This window comes from Bos indicus x Bos taurus, chromosome 18, assembly GCF_003369695.1.
Source record: "Bos indicus x Bos taurus breed Angus x Brahman F1 hybrid chromosome 18, Bos_hybrid_MaternalHap_v2.0, whole genome shotgun sequence".
NCBI lineage: Eukaryota > Metazoa > Chordata > Mammalia > Artiodactyla > Bovidae > Bos > Bos indicus x Bos taurus.
The window spans coordinates 2,722,501-2,746,047 of NC_040093.1; the positions used below are offsets into that span (position 1 = coordinate 2,722,501).

At 54.0% G+C, this 23,547-nt stretch overlaps 2 protein-coding genes and 1 pseudogene across 5 annotated transcripts in view; all 3 read right to left on the reverse strand.

Annotated features, from left to right (window-relative positions):
• The window catches only part of LOC113875939 (leukocyte immunoglobulin-like receptor subfamily B member 4), a 3,331-nt gene extending 1,531 nt beyond the window's left edge, over positions 1-1,800 (reverse strand). For 2 of the 4 annotated variants that reach the window (XM_027514661.1, XM_027514660.1), the window contains exons 1-4: positions 1,618-1,800; positions 1,430-1,465; positions 955-1,254; positions 440-742 (exon numbers count right to left, since the gene is read on the reverse strand). In XM_027514661.1, coding sequence (XP_027370462.1) covers positions 440-742; positions 955-1,254; positions 1,430-1,465; positions 1,618-1,651 — 673 coding nt within the window. In that variant the 5' untranslated portion in view covers positions 1,652-1,800. The remainder of the gene's footprint in view (positions 1-439; positions 743-954; positions 1,255-1,429; positions 1,466-1,617) is intronic. The other 2 variants (XM_027514663.1, XM_027514662.1) reach the window with 2 other exon arrangements.
• The window catches only part of LOC113875937 (leukocyte immunoglobulin-like receptor subfamily A member 6), a 131,758-nt gene that overhangs the window by 101,804 nt on the left and 6,407 nt on the right, over positions 1-23,547 (reverse strand). Inside the window, exons 10-11 of the mRNA XM_027514654.1 lie at positions 23,301-23,351; positions 21,165-22,356 (exon numbers count right to left, since the gene is read on the reverse strand). Of these exons, the coding sequence (XP_027370455.1) occupies positions 23,326-23,351 (26 nt within the window). The 3' untranslated portion in view covers positions 21,165-22,356; positions 23,301-23,325. Of the gene's footprint in view, positions 22,357-23,300; positions 23,352-23,547 lie in introns of the transcript that reaches the window.
• On the reverse strand, positions 7,274-10,016 carry LOC113875775 (annotated as a pseudogene).

Here is a 23,547-nt window from a genome sequence, read left to right on the forward strand (position 1 = left end):
TGTGGCTCCCCCGACATCTCCGCCCGACTCCCCACCGGCCCTTGACGATCTGAGGGGCCTTGTTCTCCCAGAGAATGTCAAAGTGTCCTGGGGTGGGCTGTCTTCCCTGAGCAGATAGCCCCGAGACTCCCCAGGTTCGGATCTGGGTCTGTGTCTGGGAGACTGGGTCCTGGGAATGAGCCCAGGAAGGCGTACGCCAGGCTGACCCGGAGTCCCCACCTCATTCCCCTCTGCCATGCATGGCCCTGTGGCCTCCCTGAGACCCTCACACTGCCCACTTGGCCCTCCGAGACCCTGGTGAGGGAGGAAGGGGCGGGGCACAGGCTCTGAGGCTCCTCTGTCATGGGGCCCCTCCCTCAGCGCCCCCTCCTCCACCACCGCCTGGCGCTCCCAGGGCAGAGCCCCGAGCTGCTGAGTTGACAGACAGATTGGTCCTCACCTGCGACCAGGAGCGCCAGGGGCTCACTGGGCTGTGACAGCAGGTAGGGGTTTGTGCTGAGTGAGCGGTAGCACCTGTAGGTGCCCCCGTGGGCTGAGGTCACAGGGCTCAAGGAGAACTCGGCCTGGTACCACCCGTCTTGGTCCTGGGAGCGCAGACGCAGGGGGCGATGGGCTGCCCCCTCCTTGGACAGAAGGAAAGTGTCCGTCCTGTTTCCTGACTGACACAGCAGGGTCACATTCTCCCCCGGGGCCACCGAGGGGCTTGGCCGCACCGAGAGGGAGGGTCTGTCTCTGAGCCGTCCTGCAGAGAGGAAGGGGGTGCGGGCACCGGCCCGGGTTCTGAGCGAGACTCCATGGGCCTCTCTGGTCCCTCAGCGCTGTCTCTGTTTCTCCAAGTCTCTCCCCTCCCCAACCCCCGTCTCTCTGTCCCTCCCTGGGACCCCTCCCCCTGGTCCCAGCATCACCCCTGGGGCTCCCCGGTGGGGCCTGTGCAGAGTGTGGTCCCCGACTGACCTGCTGGCTCTTCTCCTGCCACCAGCAGGTCCAGGGGCTCGCTGGGCTCTGACCAGTTAACTCCGATGAAGTGGGAGCAGTGGTATCTCCCTGCCTGCTGCTCTCTGACATTACTGATGAAGAAGTTGGCTTTGTCCCAGGGCTCTAGTGATGGATGTATGTTCCAGGGGGTTGAGTCGCCCTCTTTGTTCAGACTGAAGCTTTTGGTATTCGGGGGCCCTTGACACAAGATGGTCACGGAGCTCCCCAAGGGGACCACAGAGCTGGGCTCAGCCCAGATGATGGGTTTGGGGAAGGTCCCTGGAAGGAAATCAGAGGCAGGCTCACCGGGTGTTCCCCCCCAGGCCCCGGCTCTCAGCCCAGACCTCCCAGACTCCCCACTCCGTGAGCCCCGAGCTGCCCTCCCCCTGCCCACAGCCTGGGGGTGACCCATGTCCCCATGAGAGGAGTGAGCTGGGCCCTGGGACAGACTCACCGGCCTGCACCTGGGTCCTTAGGCCCACACTCAGCCCTGGAAGAGAGCACCCTGTGAGAGGTGTGCCCTCAGCTCTGACAGTGCCTCTCCTCCCCTGGAGCCTCCTGGGCCCTGGGGTCCCCTGATGGAGCAGGCTGGCTGGGGGGGTCCCTCCAGACCAGGGCTCCCCCGTCCCCACCTCATCTCACCAAGGCAGAGCAAGGCAGGGAGGGTGGGGGCCATGGCGTCTCCTCCCTGCGGTCCAGGCTGTGAGGATGGAGAAGACCTGGGTGCCCCAGACAGACAGACCCACAGGCTGTTGGCAGTCTGAGGCGGAGTTTTCTCGTCAAGGGTGTCACATCAGCGTCCCCACAGAAAGGAGAACTGTCCCTCCCAGGAAGCCTGGCATTTGTCTCCGTGACAGAGCAGGAAGCCAGCCCCGTGACTTCCTGAGACGCCCCTTCCAGATGAGGAAGGCCAGGCTCCTTCCCTCTGCGAGCTTTGCCTCGGGGTCTGCTTCCTCCTCTACCCATCCATCAGCAGGTCCCCATGGGGTCCTCACTATGGCTGGGGTCACGAGGCCCTGGAGACGCTTCGGGGAGGGCTCAGATCCCCAGAGACACATTTTTTTTTTTAATTGGAGGATTGTTACTTTACAATATGGTGCTGGTTTCTGCCATACATCAACATGGATCGGCCGTATGTGTCACATGCCCCCCTCTAGAACCTCCCTCCCTCTAGGTTGTCACAGAGCCCCTGTGTGAGCTCCCTGAGTCACACGGCACATTCGCCCGTGGTCTGTTTTATACGAGCTGGTGTGCGCGTTTCCACGCTACTCTCTCCATTCATCCCACCCTCTCCTTCCCCTCTGTGTCCACAAGTCTGCTCTTTGTGAGGGACACACGGTCAGTGTCACCCTGGGCTCAGTGGCGTCCACGTGGCCGAGAGCCCAGAGGAGATGCTCAGGGAATAAGGAAGGAAACTGACTCCTCCCCTGCCCCGGAGTGTGGGTTTCCCCCATCACAGCCCCCTTCAGGGACTTGTCTTTTTCTCGTATTGCTGTCTCCCGCCTTCCTGGGAAGAAGCCCCTGGGTCCTTCCTGGCTCCTCGGGGCTCCACGATCCTTGGGCAGGGCTTTCTTCTTCATTCTGTGCTTTTTGTCTAAAACTTCTATGACAGTAAGCTGAATTAGATCTCTGAGTTATCTGGAGAAATTGATATTTACCTGTTGTTGAGTTGCTAAGTTGTGTCTGACTCTTTGCGACCCCACAGACTGCCACACTCCAGGCTTCCCTGTCCTCCACTATCTCCCAGAGTTTACTCAAACTCATGTCCACTGAGTCAGCGATGCCATCCAATCATGTCATTTTCTGTCATCCCCTTCTCCTCCCACCTTCAATCTTTCCCAGCGTCAGGGTGTTTTCCAATGAGTCAGCTCTTCACATCGGGTGACCAAAATATTGGAGCTTCACCTTCAGCATCAATGCTTCCAATGAATATTCAGGGTTGATTTCCTTTAGGATTGACTGGTTCGATCTCCTTGCAGTCCAAGAGACTCTCAAGAGTCTTCTCCAACACCACAGTTCAAAAGAACCAGTTCTTTGATGTTCAGCTTTCTTTATGGTCCAGCTCTCACATCCATACATGACTACTGGAAAAACCATAGCCCTGACTAGACGGACCTTTGTTGGCTGAGAGATGTCTCTGCTGTTTAGTATACTGTCCAGGTTTATCATAGCTTTTCTTTCAGAGACCAACCAGCATTTAATTTCGTGGCTGCAGTGTGATATTTATTTAAATATGTATTAATCACCCACTGCTTGTGTGAATTGAGCAATCAGGTTACAATCGGACTCCCCACCCCCCACCCCCGTTTTTAAAAGTTCTTTTCAATCTAAGTTGATTTGGGAGACTGAGATTCGAGTTTTCCTCTCTTGAAATAGCCTTGTCAGATAGTCATGGTAGCCTATGAAAATGTGTGCCAATGTGTTTACTCCAAGATAATGGCTGTAAGTCAAGAGTATAGCCAATATTTTATAATAACTTTATATGTAGTCTATAACATTTTGAGTATAATCTGTAAAAATTTCGGATCACTAGATTGTACACCTGAAACAACGATAATACTGCACATCAACGATACCTCAAAAGGAATAAAGAAGGACTTCCCTGGTGGTCCAGTGGTTAAGGATCTGCTTTGCAAGGCAGGGGACACGGGTTCGATCCCTGGCCGGGGAACTAAGACCCACATGCTGCAGAGCACCCGGGCTCACGTGCTGCGACTGCCAAGGCCACACACCGCAGCTGGAGCAGTGGCCCCTGCAGCGCAGGATCCGTGTACTGCAGCATGGGGCAGCGAGACACAGTCACATGTAAACACGTGTATGTGTAAGTCAGTCCACCATGCCAGCCAGTCAGTGTCTCTAGACGCTGCCATGACACGGGAAAGGAAAGGATTGAGAGCAATGTTTGGGTGTTTGGGAGTGATGAGCCCTAAAGAGTAAGAGGCCTTTGCAAGTTGTCCATGTGCTACTGAGCTCCTGGACTGGGCAGGCGGCTTATGGGTCGCTGATTACATAAGGCTGGCTCTCAGGAAGGAGGCGGGTTAGGAAATACTTGTGAATGATGAGCGTACAGAGGGTGCAGCTGTACTTTGGGATCTGACAGCCTAAAATACAGACTGGTCTCATGTGTTAACGCAATGGCTGGGGTGCCCTTCCTGTGAGAGGAGGTGCCCAATGCCTATAGGTACCCCCCCAAGGCACGTTGGTGGGTGGTTCCACCGCATCTAAGTCCACAGGGCCGGAGGGAAGAGGAAATGGAGTGAAGGGGAGACAGGGGATCCTAGGCTAGGGTGAGGCTAGTCTACAGGGGTTTCTGTGTGAATAAGAAAGGGCAAGCATCTCAGACCCCCGGGACTCTCTTGTGCAGTGCACACACTATGCAACCATCCCTGGCAGCAGTACCGTCTGAGACATGGACACACCACCAATTCAAAGGAACCACATTAAGAGGACCAGGAAGGCGGGGCCCACATGGCATCAGGAGGGCCCCCCTGAGGAGTGGCATCCCAGCAGCCCAGGGGTGTCCTATTTCAAGAGGAAGGCTGAGGTCAGAAGCTGCTGGGAGTTGAGTGAAAGGAGGGGAAGTGTCCCGGCTTTATCTTATTCAAAAGAGCGGGGCAGCACTCCCCTGGTGGTCCAGTTGTTAAGATTCAGCGCTTCCGCTTCAGGGGGCAGCAGTGTTGACCCCTGGCCGGGGACCTAAGATCCCACATGAGGAACCAAAGAAGACCGTGTGGGGGTCCCCCATAGCAAGCTGGGACTCACTGGGCTGCCCAGCTGTTTGCCCTCCTCAGACAGCAAATCGCGCATGGCTGCGTCTGGGGAGTGATAAACTTCATCTCATGCCGAGATTCCCCAAACTGTGCAGTCCTGCACACTCCTCTCTGGGTCCAGCAAGGGGCAGGGCTGTGTCTGGGATCACAGAGACGGAAGCGTCCATGCTTCCTCGTCCCGAAGCCCAGACCCTTCCCACCCAGTCCTCCTGCCAGGACCCAGGACCCGCATCCTCTCCAGTTACGCTTGTTCACCTTCTGGGCTTGAGCTGTGGAGCTGGAGTGAGGGGAGGAAAGCAGGATTACAAAGCTAGGCAGCGCTGGAGGAGCTTCAGGGAGAGGTGGGAGGTCGGCGGAGGTGGGGTGGGGGAGTGGGTAAGGCTTGGGGAGAAATGACATTTCTTTGGGGGCTCTCATCTTAGCTTCAGGGTCTGAGGCAAGCACCTGCATGACGTTAGAAATTGGCTTCCACAATATCCCAGACCCAGCTCTCAGACTATGCTAAGATCGCAGAGGATCTCAGCCCTGAGAAGATCATAGTCGCCCCCAGCTCTGCCCACATGGCTTCAAGGTAAACAGGAGCAACCTGCAGCACACAAATGTCTTACTCTCTTATTAAATCTCCTCATTCAAAGTGATCTTATAGTAATTTTATTGTTTTACAGGGAAACTTAGAAGAATTGCCTTTTTTCCGACATCATCTTGACCTACATTTCCAGTTGAGTAATATTTTACCCAAGTGAGATAGAGATAGACACAGAAGCAGATGTAGAGAGAGAGCTGTCGGAAGAGAATGATGTGGTCAGGGAGGGACGTGGCGGGAGAGTGAGTCTGCTACATATGTGTGTACACACACAGAAACATGTAGACACACAGATGTTTTTCTGATATAAAGCATGTATGTGCTCAGTCGCTCAGCTGTGTCCAATTCTTTTCGACCCCATGGATTGTAGCCCACCAGGCTCTTCAGTCCATGGGAATTTTCCAGGCAAGAATACTGGAGAGGGTTGCCATTTCCTGGGGATCTTCCCAACCCTAGGCTTCCCTCATAGCTCAGTCAGTAAGGAATCTGCCTGAAGTGCAGGAGACCCGGGTTTGATTCCTGGGTCAGGAAGATCCCCTGGAGAAGGAAATTGCAACCCACTCCAGTATTCTTGCCTGGAGAATCTCATGGACTGGCGGGCTACAATCCACGGGGTCGAAAGAGTCGGACACGACTTGGTGACTAACCCACCACACCCGACTCAGGGATCAAACCCACATCTCCTCCATCTCCTGCACTGACAGGCAGATTCTTTACCAGTGCAGCACCTGGGAAGCCCTGGGATAAAGCATCATCACCGTAAAAACACCGGTGTGTGCCTCCCATAGACATGAACACTCGTCTACGTGACCCTGAGTCTGCCAATTTGGAGGTCTTTGCTGATGTAAATTTTACCAAGTCATCAGTCCCAATTCACATTTAGTCACCTGCCAGACAGCCTCAGTTTTTCCTTTTGGTCCAGGGTTTCACCCGGAAGCATATGTTGCCTGTGGTTGTCCTGTTTTGTCATCCCCCAGAATCTGCATGACCCCCCAGTCTTGGTGCCTTGGGCCCCAGACCGCCTTCAGGGGTACAGGATTTGTAGATGACCTTCAACCTCTGCCGACCGTGTGGACGGATGAGCTGACCCAGGTCACTCGTTGTTGGACGGAAGCCCAGAAATGAGGCTGTGGTCGTCTCCATGGTGTCAGGAGCCCAGGTGTCCCCCCTTCCCCACCCTGGTCATGCATGCTCATCGCCTGGTCACGTCAAGCAGGCATGTGCCCGGCTTCTCAAGGCAAAGTCCCCAGTTCTCCCTTGGAATTCGATCAGTGTCGGGATAGATGCTGGGTTCTCGTCCAATATTGGGAGACGTACAACATACGTCTGGCAGACACACAACTGCCGTTGTTAGTAATTGTGGATGAGTCTCCCCTGACATGAGGGGAACTAAATAATGGTGATCTCTTTCCACCCCTCCCTCTGTATTGATAAGTTGGCATTTCTACTCTAAAGTTTTCTCTTTTTCCCATGTAGTAATTTATTTATTCATTCATTTGCATATATTACTATGAACAGGCTACAGTCCACAGGGTTGCAAACAGTCGGACACAACTGAAGTGACTTAGCATGCATGCTTGTAGTCCACCAGGCTCCTCTGTCCATGGGATTTCCCAGGCAAGAATACTGGAGTGGGTTGCCCTTCCCTTCTCCAGGAGATCTTCCTGATCCAGGGATCGAACCTGAGTCTCTCCCATCACAGACAGATTCTTGACCATGTGAGCCACCAGGGAAGCCCTAACAAGCACTTAAGCCTGTAACTGTTTGCATGTCAATCAAGGTATGTGTAATATATGTCTATATTATAGACATATAATGTATATTAATTAAACAGTTGATTTAATTAAAACATACAGTAGTATATACAGTGTATATATTATATACAGTGATTCAATTTTTGTTATAGATTATACTCCACTCAGAGTTATAAAATATTGGCTATATTCCCCATGCTATATGAGATATCCTTGTGACTTATTTATTTTTTATCTCCAAAGGATCCTTTGTTTACAGAGCAGGGCCATGGCATTTATATATATAATATATAATGTTTGAAGATTTGGCAGGCAGTAACCCCGTTGCCCACCCACCATGCCCGGATTTTCCTGCCCCTCACCACCTGCCCTGCACATGGAACGCAGGTGACTGCCCCACCCAGGCCACAAGGCCATACTCCCCTGCAGACAGAGGGAAATTGGGGATTTTTCCATGGCCACCCCTTGAACATCAGAAATCAGCAAGTATTCTCTCAAAGAAAACAAAAATACAGAAATCAGTTAAAGCATTTAAATATGGAAAACCAAAGGGAACTGGGTGGAAAGAGGCTAGAGACCAAAGGAAGTGGAGCTGCTTAGGAAGGGTCTCACACGTTCCGCTGCCCGTTTACAACCTGGGCCCCGAGGCTGGCCCCGAGTCTGCGGACATGGCTCCTCCTAGATCTCCTCCTAGATCGGCCGCCAAAGCTCGGGCGCGTCCTGCTGAGCGGAGCTGAGTGGCTGAGACAGGGCCAGGTGCGGGCAGTCCTGCAGCACAGAGGCGCTGCAGTCACTGGTTTTGTTCTGCTGGCCACATTCATGTTGAAGGAACCTTTCAGCCCTGCTGGAGGTCCAGCCAGTCTGTCTTCCCGGCCTCTGCCTGCAGATACCTGGCCATAGGCTGAGGGCAGCGGCGGTGCAGGGTGCGCTGCGAGTCAGAACAGGTGTGCCGCCTGACGTCAGCAGAGATGAGGGCCCACGGGGCTAGCAACAGTTCCTTGCTGAAGATGTTCACGTCTTCGGCCCGCCCTTTCACTCCGTCATGACCCATGGTACGCAGTTCATCGTAGAAGAAACTGCTGGAGAAGTGCACCTTTTCAGGGACCGTGTCCATTGCCAGGTCTCCACCCACATCCGCCACTGGGTCGCTGAGCCAGTTCTGTCCATGGACAGAGTCCCCGAGCCACCTGTGGTGGGCACATGCCCTTATGGGTGACGGGAGGCCCCTCAGCTGGGCATTGCCTGGCATCCGCGGGTATGGCTGGCTCCATCGCCGCCCCAAGCCCTTCCTGGACGGTACAGACAATTCTGGCAGGAAATGTCCTCCGGTTGCTCCATGCCCTCACCTGTGCTGAGGAGGACGAGGCTGCCATCTGTCTGAAGGAATTCATCCGAGATGCTCTGCACACAGCAGACAAGCTTCTCCCTTGGGGTGCTGTCCTGCCCAGCTTCCCCCAGGCTGCTCGGCCTCTCCTACAGCGCCCATGTCCGGGCCTGGAAGAGCTCCTGGGCCACGCAGTCCCCAGCCCTTCACGCACTGCTGATGAGGATGCTGGCCTCACAGGGTGCCAGACTTCACTCTCCTTGCGGCCCAGGTGGTTCCCCCAAAGCCGCTGGGCAGAGTCCAGGAGACGAGACCCAGGTCAGGTCAGGGCCCAGAGGAGACACTGGAGTCCAGCTTAATCCACCTTCCTCCACGGGGGCCCGAGAGGGCTCTGGTGGAGACCCTGTCACCCCCTCCTCAGCCATGAGAGCACCTAGCAGACCGGGCCGGGGGAGGAGGTGGTCCCCGCGGGGAAGTCAAAACGACAGCAGGGGGAGGGCACCTGTGGCGTCGCAGCCCCTTCCCGGGGTGAAAGGTGGCCCTTGGGGTGTGTGAGGTTCCCCCGCCGGCCCCGGTGGCACCCCAAAGCTTGCAGTGGAGTGGCATCGAGGTGCTTCTCTGAGTACAGCAGCATCCGGAAGACTCACAGCTCTGTGAGGTCGGCGCTGCAAACAGGTTTTCCGATAAGTAGGGCGGGGAGGGCGAGGCCCCTGGGACGCCCCCAGCTGAGCCCATCTGGGGGGTGGCCTCCAAGCTGCCGCTTCCCCCTCCTCACCTTCACCTTCATCGTCGGGTTTTCCTCCTCCTCTTCACGAGCTGAGGCGTCAAAAGCGGCCCGAGGGACAGGGAGGCATCCGGGGGGCACTGTGGTCCCTGACCCAGCATCCGGCCCAAACCCTCCACCTGATTTGAGTCGGGGTTTGGGGGATTCTCTTGTGGCTCAGAAGGCAAAGAGTTTGCCAACAATGTGGGAGACCTGAGTTTGACCTCTGGGTTGGGAAGATCCCCTGGAGGAGGAAGTGGCAACCCACTCCAGTATTGTTGCCCGGAGAATCCCATGGACAGAGGAGCCCGGCGGGCTACAGTCCATGGGGTCGCAAAGAGTCGGACACGACTGGGCGACTTCACTTTCTGCTTTCTTTCTTTGGGGGTTTGGGAACCAACGAGGATGCTGCCGCCTGGGACTTGGATAAGCGGGGGCTATGCTGGGTCCAGGAGGCTCAGGCTAGTCTTGCAGAGTCTCTTTCATCTTCCCGTAGCCCAGCTTGGGGCAGCCGGGCAGACAGGCCCGAGGGCGGGCGCCTCCGCCTCAGGCTTCCCAGCTCACCTCTCCCTCGGCCCCGCCTCTCCTGCTGTCTCAATTCAGGGTTCCCGCGCTTCCGGGTCCCATTTACTTTATGCATAGAGGTTTATGCCTCTGAATCCCCTTACTGATACGTTGTCTACATCCGTCAGACTGTTTCTGTGTGTTATAGTCATTTACAGAAGTTATCTATTAAAAATGAGGTTGTACTGACATTTCGAAAGCCAGTAGCCCCCCTCCGAGCATTCTTTGCCAACTGTGTTAGCAAGTCTGAGATTTCCTCACAGCCATTGCGTAACTCCGCTCCTTGGACGCATACTCACCTACTCGCTTAAAGCCGCCAACCCCCACCCCCCATCCCGCCGCCGCTCCTCACCCCGCACCCGCTCCCGCTGCTCTGCTCCCGCTGAGCCGCGGTACCCGCCCGGGGTGCCCCTGCCATCCCGGGGCAGCCCCTCGGATGCCAGCCAGCCCCCTGCCACCTCCATGCAGGAGCGCCTTCCCCACTTTGCTTCTTCCCGGGAATCCCGGATCTCTGTCCAGAGGATCAGGGAGTGAAGTGGGGATGGAAGGAGCTTTCTAGGAACTTTAGACTGTTTAACGGGCAGGGCGCTCAGAACCGAACGCAGGCCCCTCTCCCTGGTGCGGGGCTCCGGAGGGTGCCCTCCTAGGTCTCTGGCGCCAGGCCTCCCCATCCACTCTCACCTGACTTGCTGCGTTTTCTATGGGGCTCCCGTCAGAGGAGGGAGGCGGGGGGAGCAGGGGATGAGGGCACCGAGCCACGGTCAGAACGCTTTCCAAGGCCCTGGGCACAGTGACGACCTGCCGAATGCACCAGTGAAGCCACGCAGCTGAGCACTCCTGGGTGCAGACTTGGGCTGCGGTCCCAGCGTCCACCTCCACCAACTCTCCCAGCAGACAGGCGACGGGAGAATGCCGCCGGGCTCCACCCACTGTGCAGACCAGCACACTGAGGTTCAGAGAGGGACATCGTGGAAGTGGAGTCCAGGACTGTGCCCCAGCTGGACACCAGCGTGGGGCTTGGGGGCTCCTTGTTGATGGGCGTGGCCTGTCTCCTTGGCGCTGTGTGCCCCAGCCTGTCCTGAGAGAGAACTGAATGCACCCCGTCACTGCCACTCCTGTTTACCAACCAACAGAGGCTTTGGGGACCTCAACACGAGTGACTGGGGGGCCTCTGCATGGGATGGAGTCTGTATCCTCTGCAGGCCAGCCAAGAGCTCTCTACCCCCCGGGAAACCAGCCTGTCCTCAGATATCTGAGGGGCCCTGGCTCCTCTGAGAGACTCTGAAACTGCTCCGGTGGCCTGGGATCCCTCTGAGCAAAGAGAACCGGACTCCCCAGTTGTTGAATTGGAGCCTTGGGGGTGGGGGCCGGGCCCTGAGAGTGTCCAGGGGATGAGCCCAGGAGGGCCTGCGCTGGGCTGACCCAGGGTCTCCACCTCACTCCCCTCTCCCCTGCATGGCCGTGTGGCCTCCCGAGACCCTCCCACTGGCCGCCTGCCCCTCCAGGACCCCAGGCGAGGGGAAAGGCAGTGGCGGGGGCGGGGAGGCCTCGGAGGGCCAGAGTGGACTATGGTTTAGGGAGTGGCTTTCTGAGGAGGTGAAGACCTGGGGTGAGAGTGAGACCGTTCCAGAGAGGAAGGAAAGTTCCAGAGAGCCCTGGAGACACAAGGACTGTGTGGACAGGAGGAGGGGGGAGGCGGTGGAGGTTATGCATTGCTGCCCCAGGCGCAGGGGCCCTGGATTATGACAGAGACATAATGCACCGTGAGGCTCCGATTGCTTCATGAGGATCATGTGTGCCACTGTATTGCAAATAGGCTAGAGAAATCCAACGTGTAAATTAAACACTCAGCAGCAACTGAACTCCTGCAACGCGTAAAACACCGGTAGAGAAACGCTCACCGAGGATTTACTGTGTGTCCCTGGTGTACCCTGTAGCAGTCACAAAAAGAATCAGAAAAGACAAAGAAATAACCACGGTTTTACTCTTCCCATGGAGTTTCAACTGGAGACATGGGAATGGATCGGCCAGGTCTAGATGACCCTAAAAAAAGCAGATATGGGAAAGCACACGTGTGTTAAATGGCTCACCATTGTGTGAAGTCGTCTGAGTGTGTGTGTGTTTGTGGTGTGACTGCAGCCTTTGGGTTTGGAGCAGAACAGAAGTGAGAGCTGAGGTTGGGGGCCTCCTCTGGGGCATGATGAATAGCCTTGAGTTCACTTAGAAGAGTTTGGAGCTCGCCCTGAAACTGGTGAGGAGTTTGAGTGGGACACAGTTCTGAAGGGGCAGGTAGCAAGGTGCTGTGTGGAGGGTGGACTCCGGACGGGAGCCCAGACCCGGGAGCACGGGCTTCACTGGCTGCCTTGGCTGGTGGAGACCCGGTGAGCCCCGGGGTGGGGGCAGCAGGCCCCGAGTCGGGGTGGCACGATGCTCTTCCACTCACCTGGGAGGGCAGCTCTTCCTCCTGGGCCTGGGAGCCAGGTTTTACCTCGCACAGTTCCTGCCCAGCGGGCTGGTCTCTCCATCTGCTTGGAGAAATCACTTGAGGTATTTCTGTTTCTTTAGCGTCCCCTTCAAAGCTGGGTGTCACCCTTCACACCAAACTGTGCAGACCTTTCAGGATTCAGGCCCAAATGACCCTCCTGTTGGAAGGCATTAAAACACACACACACACACACACACACACAGAGTCACACGCTGTAATGCAAGATGCGGTACCACCACTTCCACGATGGCTGAAGGCCGCTTCCTTCCTTTCCTCACTCGGTTGCTCTGAAATGACACCCCCCTCCCCCACATGTGTCGTAAGAGTTCACTCTGCCCGAATCATGGAGGAACAAAAGCAGTCATTTGTGGAGTTTGGGAGGAAGCATCTGGGGATCTGAGAAATGAAAAGGATGTGGTCACTGCGTCCCGGGAGACAGAAGGAAGAATCCTGACACGGAGCGCAGCTGTGGCATCACCACGGCAAGAGTCTTCCACTGCAGGGGAGGGTTATGGTCTTTCCACACCCATCTGGATAAGTCTGTGGGCAGATGCTGACTTGGACAGCTGCTTCCCCCGTGGGTGCCGGATGCAATCATCGATGACAGATGAGTGGATACCAGACAGTGTGCAGCAGAGGGACACCCGAGTGGCAGGTGGGGGTGCGCCCTTTGACTCTCCCCTTCCGTCTATAACCAGGGAAGTACCCACAGCTCAACCAAGGGCTTCTGTCCCACACGCCGGGGTGCTGGGTGAGAAGGGAGGTGTGCAGGACACCTCAGGAGGGTCCCAGCTGGGCGGGTGCACACGATCCCCACCCTCTGGCCACAGCCGGGGGTCCCGCAGCCCCAGAGGGGAGGCAGCGCACCAAACCTGGGCCTCCTGTCCTCGCAGGGCCCCCACGACCACAGGGAGCCAGCCACATGCCTGGGGCCATGTCCCGCCAGGCGCGGAGATTCCCGGGACTTCCCCATCTGCAGCTGTGGAGCTCGCAAACCCGACGGCACTGGGCGGGGCGCACGTCTCCCCGCTTCACTCCACGGTGACAGACCCTACGGCTCAGGGTCCCCAGACTGGGGGAGGAGCCCACCGTCCTGGGGACCCAGGCACTGGCGACCCTGGGGCCACCAACTTAGTGTCAGAGATGGGGCCTCCGACAGAGGCACCGGAGGGTGGGAGCACAGGTTCTCAAGTACATTCCGGCCACTCAGGCAAGAGAAACCCCAGACCTGTGGTGTGTCTCTGCCACCTACTGGGAAACAGAAGCCAGTCCTCCGATTTCCACAGTGTCGAGTCCTTGAATCAAGCAGAAAGGTGCCCCAGGACAGGAGTCACTCGAGGCGGCAGCGGGAAGACGCATGGTGACATTGTGCCACAGACAGAAAAAAGGACAGTCCCTCAAGAAAGGAACCGAAGCTCGGGAAGCGTTCCGATCTGATGGAGACTTCAGAGGAGCTGCTGTGCGAGGCGGCTCAGCGAGCTCAGGGATGTGATGAATGAACTGAACTAACGCATCACCAAGGAGACTGAAATTCTAAAACAAATAGGAAACAGAAGTGGTGGAGCTGAAGACCTCAGTGAACAAGATGAAGAATGCTCGGAGAGCTGTGGTAACTAAGCAGCCCATGTGGAAGAGAGAGTCAGCAAGCTGGAAGTCAGGAAACTAGAAATGATACCCGCGGAGGAGGAAAGCGATCCAAGGTATTTAAACAGGAGGCAGGAGAGGAGACCAAGAGGCCAGGGTAGGAAGACTCCAGCTCACTTCCCTCCACCAGCACCTCAAAACCTCAGCTACCCGTGGAGCAAGGCTCATGGAAATCGGCCTGGGGACAGCGCTGCACGGCCAGGCTGTCGAGAGACCCACGTGGAGTCGGGTTGGAATGACCTACCGCCATGGCAGGGAACACGGAGGACACGGCGGGTATCACAGGGTAGGGGGTCTCCCTGGGGAGCGGGGGGTCTGCGTCATACATGGAGCACCTCAGCCCTAAGTACCAGTGCTGGGGGGAGGAGGCACCTTTGCTGGCTTGCACCCCAGCAGGGCTTACCAGAGGGCTGAAGGAAGCCCAGACTCTGCCCTTGAGAGCGTGTGGGCAGACCTGCCTCCTCTGGAGGGAGCAGACTGGAAACTGACTGGGGCTCCAGCCGCCCCGCCAGGACCAGCCGCGAGCAGGCCACAGCCAGCCCTGGCCTCCCGCTCCCTAATAAGGCAGAGCCGCCTTGGCCGATGGCAGTGCACACACTTGCAGAGGCGTACCTACGATTACGCTCAAAATCCTTGGAGCCAGGTTTCAAAAGTATGTGAACCGAGAACTTCCAGACGTTCAGGCTGGATTTAGAAAAGGCAGAAGAGCCAGAGATCAGATTGCCAACAGTGGTGGGATGGTAGAGAAAGCAAGGGAGTTGCAGGAAAACATCTGCTTCGTTGACTATGCTAGAGCCTTTGACTGTGTGGATCACCACAAACGGGAAAATTCTTAAAGAGGTGGGAATACCAGACTGCCTTGTTTCCTGAAAAACGTGTATTCAGGTCAAGAAGCAACAGTTGGAATGGGGCGTGGAATGACTGACAGGTTCCAAGTTGGGAAAGGAGTATGTCAAGGTTGTGTGTATATTGTCACCCTGCTTATTTAACTTATATGCAGAGTACATGCAAAATGCTGGGCTGGATGAAGGTCAAGCTGCAATCAGAATTGCCGGGAGAAATATCAACAACCTGAGATACGCAGATGACACCACCCTAATGGCAGAAAGCAAAGAGGACCTAAAGAGCCTCTTGATGAAGGTGAAACAGGAGAGTGAAAAAGCTGGCTTAAAAATCAGCATTCAGAAAACCAAGATCATGGCATCCGGTACCATCACTTCATGGCAAATAGACGGTGAAACAATGGAAACAGTGATAGACTTTTTTTTCTCGGGCTCTAAAATCACTGTGGACAGCGACTGCAGCCATACTCCTTGGAAGTAAAGCCATGACACACCTAGACAGCGTATAAAAGGTCCACCTAGTTAAAGCTATGGTTTCTCCAGTAGTCACGTACAGATGCGAGAGTTGGACTATAAAGAAGACTGAGTGCCAAAGAACTGATGCTTTTGAACTGTGGTGTTGGTGACGACTCTTGAGAGTCCCTTGGACTGCAAGGAGATGCAACCAGTCAATCCTAAAGGAAATCAACCTTGAATATTCATTGTCAAGACTGATGCTAGAGCTGAAACTCCAATACTTTGGACACCTGATGTGAAGAGCTGACTCACTGGAAAGACCCTGTAGCTGGGAAGGATTGAAGGCAAGAAGAGAAGGGGACGGCAGGTGAGATGGTTGTATGGCATCACCAATTCAGTGGACATGAGTCTGAGCAAGCTCCAGGAGATAGTGAAGGACAGGGAAGCCTGGCGTGCTGCAGTCCATGCGGTTGCAAAGAGTGAGACACGACTGAGCAACTGAACAAACATCTGGGAACATAGAGGAGAGCTGACTAGAGGAGGGAACGGTGGGCCCAGGAGGTGCCTCTTGTGTCTCTGTCTCCCTCCAGCAGACAGGCGGGCTGCAGACCCCCAGGAGGGGACAGACACTTTGGTGAATCCCCAAGATCGAAACTAAGGTGGGGAGGTGCTCCCCTTCCTTCCTCCCTGTCGGGGGGATTGCTGGACACGAAGGACAGATGGGGAAGAGGACAGACAGATGGTCGGTCACACCATCAGCAGATGGGTCCCTCCTCTCCGGGCCCCCAGGTGCCCCATCTCACAGACCTTCCCTCCCCCCGCAGGCTGCCACGTCCGAAGCCCCCCAGGACATGACCTACGCCCAGCTGAACCACTTGACCCTCAGAAGGGGGATGGCCGCACCCCCTGGCCCCCAGTGGGGAGCCCGAGCAGACCCCAGTGAGCACGCGGCTCTCGCCATTCACTAGCCCAGGAAGGACCCAGACCCCAGGCTCCAGGGACCAGATCTCAGGCAGCCCAGGAGGCACGGGAGCTGCCAGCAGTGGATAGCACGTAATGACCAGCAGCCTGTCCTAACGGACCACCAGGAGCCCCTGGGACCCTTTGGGAATCACCTAATTCTACCCTCAAGGATACCTAATATCCTCATATTTGGGAAATAATGCAATGGACATCTCAAAGTCAATGTGTTATTTGAAAACCAAAACCAAAAATCCAAACAAAAAAACAAACAGCAAAAAAGATGATAGGAAATGTTTTTGACGAATGATAAAGTGCATGATACATGTGGAACCTATGAACTGAGAAAATTGAAGACCATGAATGAATATACCAGAGAAGTCTAGAAGAAACCCAATGACCTGGTTTATCATATCAAGAATTTAGGGGAAAGTAGAAAAAATTTTCAAATAAAGGTGCAATTTGGAAATAACAGTGACAAAGATAGCTAAAAATGAAGGCAACCACAGAGTAGAAAAAAATCAGTTAAGGCAAAAAGAAACTCATTCTTGACAACGTTCATAAACCCTGGCCACCAGGCCCAAGGTAAAAAGAGAGAAACCGCACATTTCTAATATATGAAAGAAATTGCCAAGACTACCGCAGATTCTACAGACTTTATCAAGATAGTGACAGAACATTGTGAAACATTTTGAAACGTGCCGACATAGAAGATACAGGTGAAATGGTCACCTTCAAGTGTACAATTTCAAGTGGTAAGCTTCGAATGTAAGATTGACCGGCCCTTCTGTTGCCTTATGCATTGACTCTGTAGTCAAACGCCCACGACTGCGGTATGTAGAATCTACAGAAGTCAGACTGAGGCAGATGGGGTAGATTGCCGGTGACCAGGGTTGGAGTGAGGGAGAAAGAGGGGGACGTTCTGGTCAAGGCCACAGTCTCCCAATTACAAGGTGAGTAAGTTCTGGGCATCAGATATACAGCACGGCAGTTATAGCTGGTAACAGCGTATCGCATTTTTGAGTCTTGTGAAGAGAGTAGATCTTTAAATGTTCTCATCACGAAGAAATGGCAACCAAGTGATGAGCTGGAGGCCTTAAGTAAAGCTATGTGGTAACCATTTTCCGATGCGTGTGTCAGTTCAGGAAGCTTCCCTGGTGAGTTCTTCCAAATACGTAAGTACTAATTTAAAAAAAAAAACTGAAGTATTTCTCTGTGTAATTTAGCTGGCTGTGCTGGGTCCTCATGGCAGCGCTCGAAGTCTTCGCTCTCCAGTGGCAACTGGGGTCTTCAGCTGCGGTTTGCAGATCCTTAGTGTGACAAGTGGCATCTAGCTCCCTGACCAGGGATGGAACCTGGGCCCCTGCACTGGGGGCATTGAGCCTCACTCACTGGAACATCAGGGAAGTCCCAAACTATTGTGTACTTATTAAGCACACACACACACTCTGTAACTGCATAAACTTTTCTTTCAAACAGAAAAAGGAGGCATATACCTCAACGCTTCAACACATTTATCAGGCCAGAAGGCTATACTCACCAAAATCTGACAAGGGAATTTTAAACGGGAAAGGGAAAGGATGATCTCTCCCGTGGGCTTGGGTGTAAATCCATGAACAGTGTACACAAGCCAGATTTAGCGACATGTTCAAGGGACGTTACTTGTGACTGTACTGTGGGTTTGTTTGTTTTTGGACGGACAGAGTAACTTAAAGTTTTAAGAATCTATCACATCATGCAATCTATCGATACAACAAGTGAAAAGAATAATCACCTCAACACATGTAGGCAAAGCCTTTGATACAATATGCTAACGGTTTCTGCTGGAAGTAAAAACACATCAGAAGTAAAGGGGATTTCCTTTCATTGGTGAAGGCGCGTTTAACAACTAGCCTTAGACGCCACTTGTAAAGGTAAGGACGGGGGTCCTCTCCTCTGTGCCCAGCAAGGATCCATATGTGTCCCCACGACCACGGCTCTCACCCGCACAAAGCAGCACCTACCAAGGAAGTGAGACCAGCCAGAGCGCGCGGCTCTGGAGAGGGCGAGAACCAGACTGCGTCACCGAGAGACTGCGCTCCTGTGTGCACAGAAAACAAAGTAACACGGAGATGTTGTGCTCTAGTTAGGAAGGAGTTCTCTGGGACTTCCTTGCTGGTGCAGTGGCTAAGACTCCACACTCCCAGTGCAAGGGGACCCGGGTTTGATCCCTGGTCGGGGGACTAGATCCCACAGGCCACACCAAAGGCCTGGTACTGTGAAAGAAAGAAAGAAAAAGGTTTAAAAGTGGTTTCCTAACATTGCTGGACACATGATCAATATTTAGAATTCAGCTGCCTTCCAGAATTCCAGTCCTGGGCTGAGATGAACTAAATGAAACTTCTTGTTCCTTGACCTCACGCCAGTGAGCCCGATTCCATACTCCTGACCCCTGGAGCTGTAAGATCATGTAAGTCTTTCCGTTCACCAAGTCTGTGGCCATTTGTGGTAAATAGGATCCAATACAACCACTTAAGTTTTCTTTTGGTTAGACTTTGCATAGTACATTTTTAGTCCTTCTACTTTTTTTAATGGTATAAAACCTATACACTGATATTTTCCACTGTTGAAACATGATTAAAGCGTGTAGTTCAGCGGCCTTAAGCACATTTACCATGCTGGCATTCATGGCTACTGTCCATCTTCCAGAACATTTTCGTAAGCCCAAACAGAAACTCTGTACCCGTTAAGCGAGAATCCCTTAGGTCCTCTTAGAACCAGCCCCTGGTCAGCTCTGTTCCAGTTCCTGCCTTTAGGGATTTGCCTGTTCCCAGCGGTTCATGTCAGGAAAATCATACAGTAGGAGATACTTTGTGTCAGGCTGACGTCACATGGAGTAATGTTTCCAAGATTCCTTCATATCTTTTACTTTTATATGTTGTATTTGAAGTGAGCTTTTCCTAAACTTCATAGTGTAGGGTCTTGGTGGCGGTGGTCTTTTCTTAAACCAGTCTGACAACCTCTGTCCTTGAATTGCTGTGTTTGGCACATTCTCATATAATGTTATTACTGATAGGATTGTTGTTTGGGTTTACCATCTCATCTTTTAAAATGTTCTTCCTCTTCTTTCTTGTTCCTCTGTTTACCCTTTCCTGCTTTTCCTCGGATTTAAAAATGTTTTTACCATTCCGTTTTAATTTTTCCATTGGTGCTGTAACTACACCTCGTTGCTGTTTAAGTGGCTGTCCTAGAGATTATCAGGTACGTACCCAGCTTTACACGGAAAGAGAATTTTACGTCTTCACGGGAAGAGTAGAGACCGTATAAATCTACAGGTCACATTGTTCTTACCCCCTTTATTTTGTAGTTGTTATGCATATTATCCCTACACTCGATTCCAGGGCCCTGTTGGGGCCTGTGGGACCAGGTCAAGGTGGGTGAGTTCTCCCCCGACCCTCTGCTTCAGCCCACGACAGGCCCCAGCCTTGCCATCGGTGGGGAGCACAGTGTGTGTGGACGGATGGTGACCAGTCTGGGGACAGCCTTGCAGTGACATCTGGGAGGATCGAGGGCAGAAGGGCGCCAGACGCTTCAGCTCCACATCCTTTCCAGGAATCCCCCGAGACCCTCCATCTGGGCTAACCCAGGGCCACGGTCGCCAAGGGGAGCCCTGTGACCCCCTGGTGTTAGGGGTGTCTACAGGCTGAAGCCTTCTGTCTGTGAAGAGAGGGTCTCTGGACCCTTGGATACGGGGCCCCACAGGACTCTAGTAACAAAGCCAATTTCTCCTTGAAATCCAGGAGCTCACACTGCAGGGCTGTGTCAGCGTGCACACCACAGTGGTCAGAGCAGAGGGAGCCCCTGCCCCCGGTGGGGACGGGGGAGAGGGAGGAGCCGGTCCTTCCACTGAGGGCTCCTCCTCAGAGGCAGAGGGGCGGAGTGGGGGCTCCCGGGACCCCTCCATGCCCAACTGCATGTCCCGCTTGCTGCGAGAAGATCAAAGATCCCACGGGCCCCACCTCAGACCCAGCACAGTCAGATAAAGGCAGTCAGTCATTTGTTAAGAAAATGAATACATAATCTCCAGCAAAGCATCCCGAACTGATACACACGTGGAACTAGTTACCACCACAGCTTCACTTAACCGCTGCATATCATCACGGCTACTATTTCCTTTTTTGTGGTTAGGGTCTGTTCACAACACTTGAAATGTGATACAGTGTTACTAGCTATCATCACCCTGCCTTATGCCGAACGCCCAGACCTTATTCAGCTCATAACCACAAGTCTGTGCCCTTAGACCAAAGTATCTCCCCCTCCGCTCACACCAACTCTAGTAACCACCAGTCTACCTTCCTTGTCTCTCATTTCAACTTTTTTAGATTCTACATAGTTCAATCATGGGCATTTGATCACCAAGCCAATGAATAAAGTGATCAATATTCCATTTAATCTTAAGTCTATTTAGGAAATTGTACACTTGAATATTTCCATTTCCTCTTCATTTTCTGGATGTTGGTATCAAATGTTTCATGTTCGTCACCAAATAAATTCTGTAGGATTTGTGCTGCTGCCTGCGATTTCGTTCATGATATTAAAAAATATGGTTTCTCTCTTTTTACCTGGGTTGTGGTGGTTAGGATTTATGACTATTGTCAAGAATGAGTGTGCTTTTTTGCCTTAATTGATTTTCTCTACTTCTTGATTGTCTGCATTATTATTCCCATCTTCTACCTTCAAGTGAAATAATTTACTATCCCTTCCTAAATTGTTGGTGTGAGTGGTGAGGTCATTGATTTTTTTAGGCTTTTGTAATGTATTCATTCACGGTTCTAAATCTTCTGAATTCATCATCTTTTTCCTGCACATATTGGTGTTTTAAATTCATACCCTTGATGCATATTGTCTACATTGTCATTTACTGAAAACAGTTTCCAGCTTCTGTGTTGTCTTGCTGTTTGTTATGTTTGCTTTTGGTTTTGGTTCTCAACGCACACATTTATCTTTGTACACGCACAGACATAGTGGAACATTTTTTTGCAAGCTTATTCATCATAGTCAACAATTGGATGCAATTCAAATGTTTATTAATTGGTAAATGAATGAACAAAACACAGTACATACAATCCCTGGAATATAGTCAACAGGAAAAAAAGAAGCTATAGGTCAATGCTACACACGGAAAAAAATTCAAAAGAAATTATGCTAAATTTAGGAAAACAGCCTGGATGAAAAGACTCAATATTTTTAATCTTATTTATATGAAATATCCTAAAAAGCAAATTTATAAACACAAAAAGCAAATCAGTGGCCACCTATGGCAGAGATCAGCGCGCACCTGCAGACAGGAAGCAAAGTTTGAGGGATGGAGAAATGTGTTCTGCGACTGGTGTGTGTGATGGCTGCACAACTGTATATGTTTACGAGTGACCATTGAATGGTGCACGCACTTACAATGTGTGATGGGCAGAATAAAGACCCCCCAAAAAGATGCCTACTTCCTATTCCCCAAGCCTGTGGCGTGTTACCTCACATGGCAAAAAGGATCATGCAGCTGCAGCTGAGAGAAGAAGGGGGCATGATCCTAAATTAGCTAGGGGGGTCCAAAGAGTTACCCGGGTCCTCAGCAGTGGCAGAGGGGAGCAGCAGACACATTCAGAGAGAGGCAGCAAGTCTCATCTTCCATTTGGGCTTCAAAGATGAAGCGAGGACCCACAAGGCAAGGGCTGGGACAGCTGCTGGAAGCTGGGCAGGACCCTCAGCCGACAGGGAGCCCGATTCCCACCAGCTTAATAAGTTCCATTATTCCCAGAAACTCAGTGAGACTGTCCCTTTCAGCCTCCAGGAGGGAGTAGAGCTTGGAGCCAGTTTTCTTTTCATCCACACACGATTTTAGACAAGTCTGTTGCATTATTTCATGAATGCCAGGATATTGGTTATCTATGAGGGTACAAGTTGACCCGAAAGGGTCCCAGGGGCTCCTGGTGGTCTGTTAGGAGCCCAGGTACTGGCTGCTGGTCGTTAGGTTGTGCCCACTGCTGGGCAGCTCCTGTGCCTCCTGGGGTCCCTGAGATCTCATCTCTGGAGCCTGAGGTTGGGTCCTTCCTGGGCTAGCGAACAGCGAGAGCCACGTGCTCACTGGGGTCTGCTGGGGGCTCCCCCGCCAGGGGGCTGGGGGGTGCGGCCGTCCCCCTTCTGAGGGTCGAGTGGTTCAGCTGGGCGTAGGTCACGTCCTGGGGGGCTTCAGATGTGACAGCCTGCGGGGGGGAAGGTGTGTGAGATGGGGCGCCTGGGGCCCCGGAGAGGAGGGACCCATCTGCTGTGTCTGTCCATCCTTCCCGGAATCCCTCCATCCTTCCCGGAATCCCCCCAACCGGGAGGACGGCGGGGGCGGGGGCTGGGCGCCTCCTGCCTTCGTGATCTCAGGGGCTCACAGGGCGACCGTCCCCTCCTGGGGGCCTGTTGCGCTGGAGGGAGACAGTGAGGCAGGACAGGCGCCTCCTGGGTCCGCCGCCGTCCTCCAGCCAGCTCCCCGCTGTGCCAAGAGGAGGTTTGGAACCTCGGGCCAGGTCAGCTCACTCTCCTGATGGAAACTCCAGGGGCCTCCTGATGCCGGGAGCCTCGGGGTGCTTTGTGCAGCCCTGGTTTCTGTCTGAGCCCAGACCTCTTGCTCATCTGGCCTGGCACACAGCCGTCTTCCTGATAAAGCGCGTCCCTCCTGCCTCAGGACCTTCCTCCTGAGTCTGCCTGCCCCGTGCGCCCAGTCCCGTCTCTTGATTTACTTTCCTTGTCAGCACCTTGCATTCTGGGACTCCGCCAGCTTGTTGGCGTGGGGCCCCTCTCACCACGAGCTGAGCACCTGCCGTACCTGCAGGGCCTGGGGGGTGGCGCCCGCTCTCCCGCGCCCTTTGCTGGGGATGAAGGAGGGGGCTGGGGGCCGTGTGGGCCATCCACTGATGCAGGCGTCCTCATGAGACCTGGGGCTGCACTCCCACACCAGAAGGTCAGCCAGAGGACACGGAGCTGAGAAAGGCACCCCAAAGAAGGGGCCATGAGGTCACAGGGCAAGGGGAGGGTGGGGTCAGAGCAGGACCCAGGGAGCCGGGAAGGAGGGGTGGGGTGGGCGTGGCTGGAGCTGGGGTGTGAGCACAGCGGCGCCTGCGCTGGGCTGAGTTTGTCAACAGGAGGTCTGTGGTCTCACCCGATGGTCCAGCTGCAGCCCCACCTCAGTGTGCGTCGCTCACGGCAGCACCTGCAGCAGAGCAGCGGGACCGCTGGGCGGGGTTCCGAGAGTCTCAGGGCTGGAGCCCCCACCCTGCACCCCGGCGGCAGGTGCTGTGTGGTCCCCCACCCTTCTGAGCAGGGGCACCGCTGGGCGGGGTTCCAAGAGCCTCAGGGCTGGAGCCCCCACCCTACACCCCTGCGGCGGGTGCTGTGTGGTCCCCCAC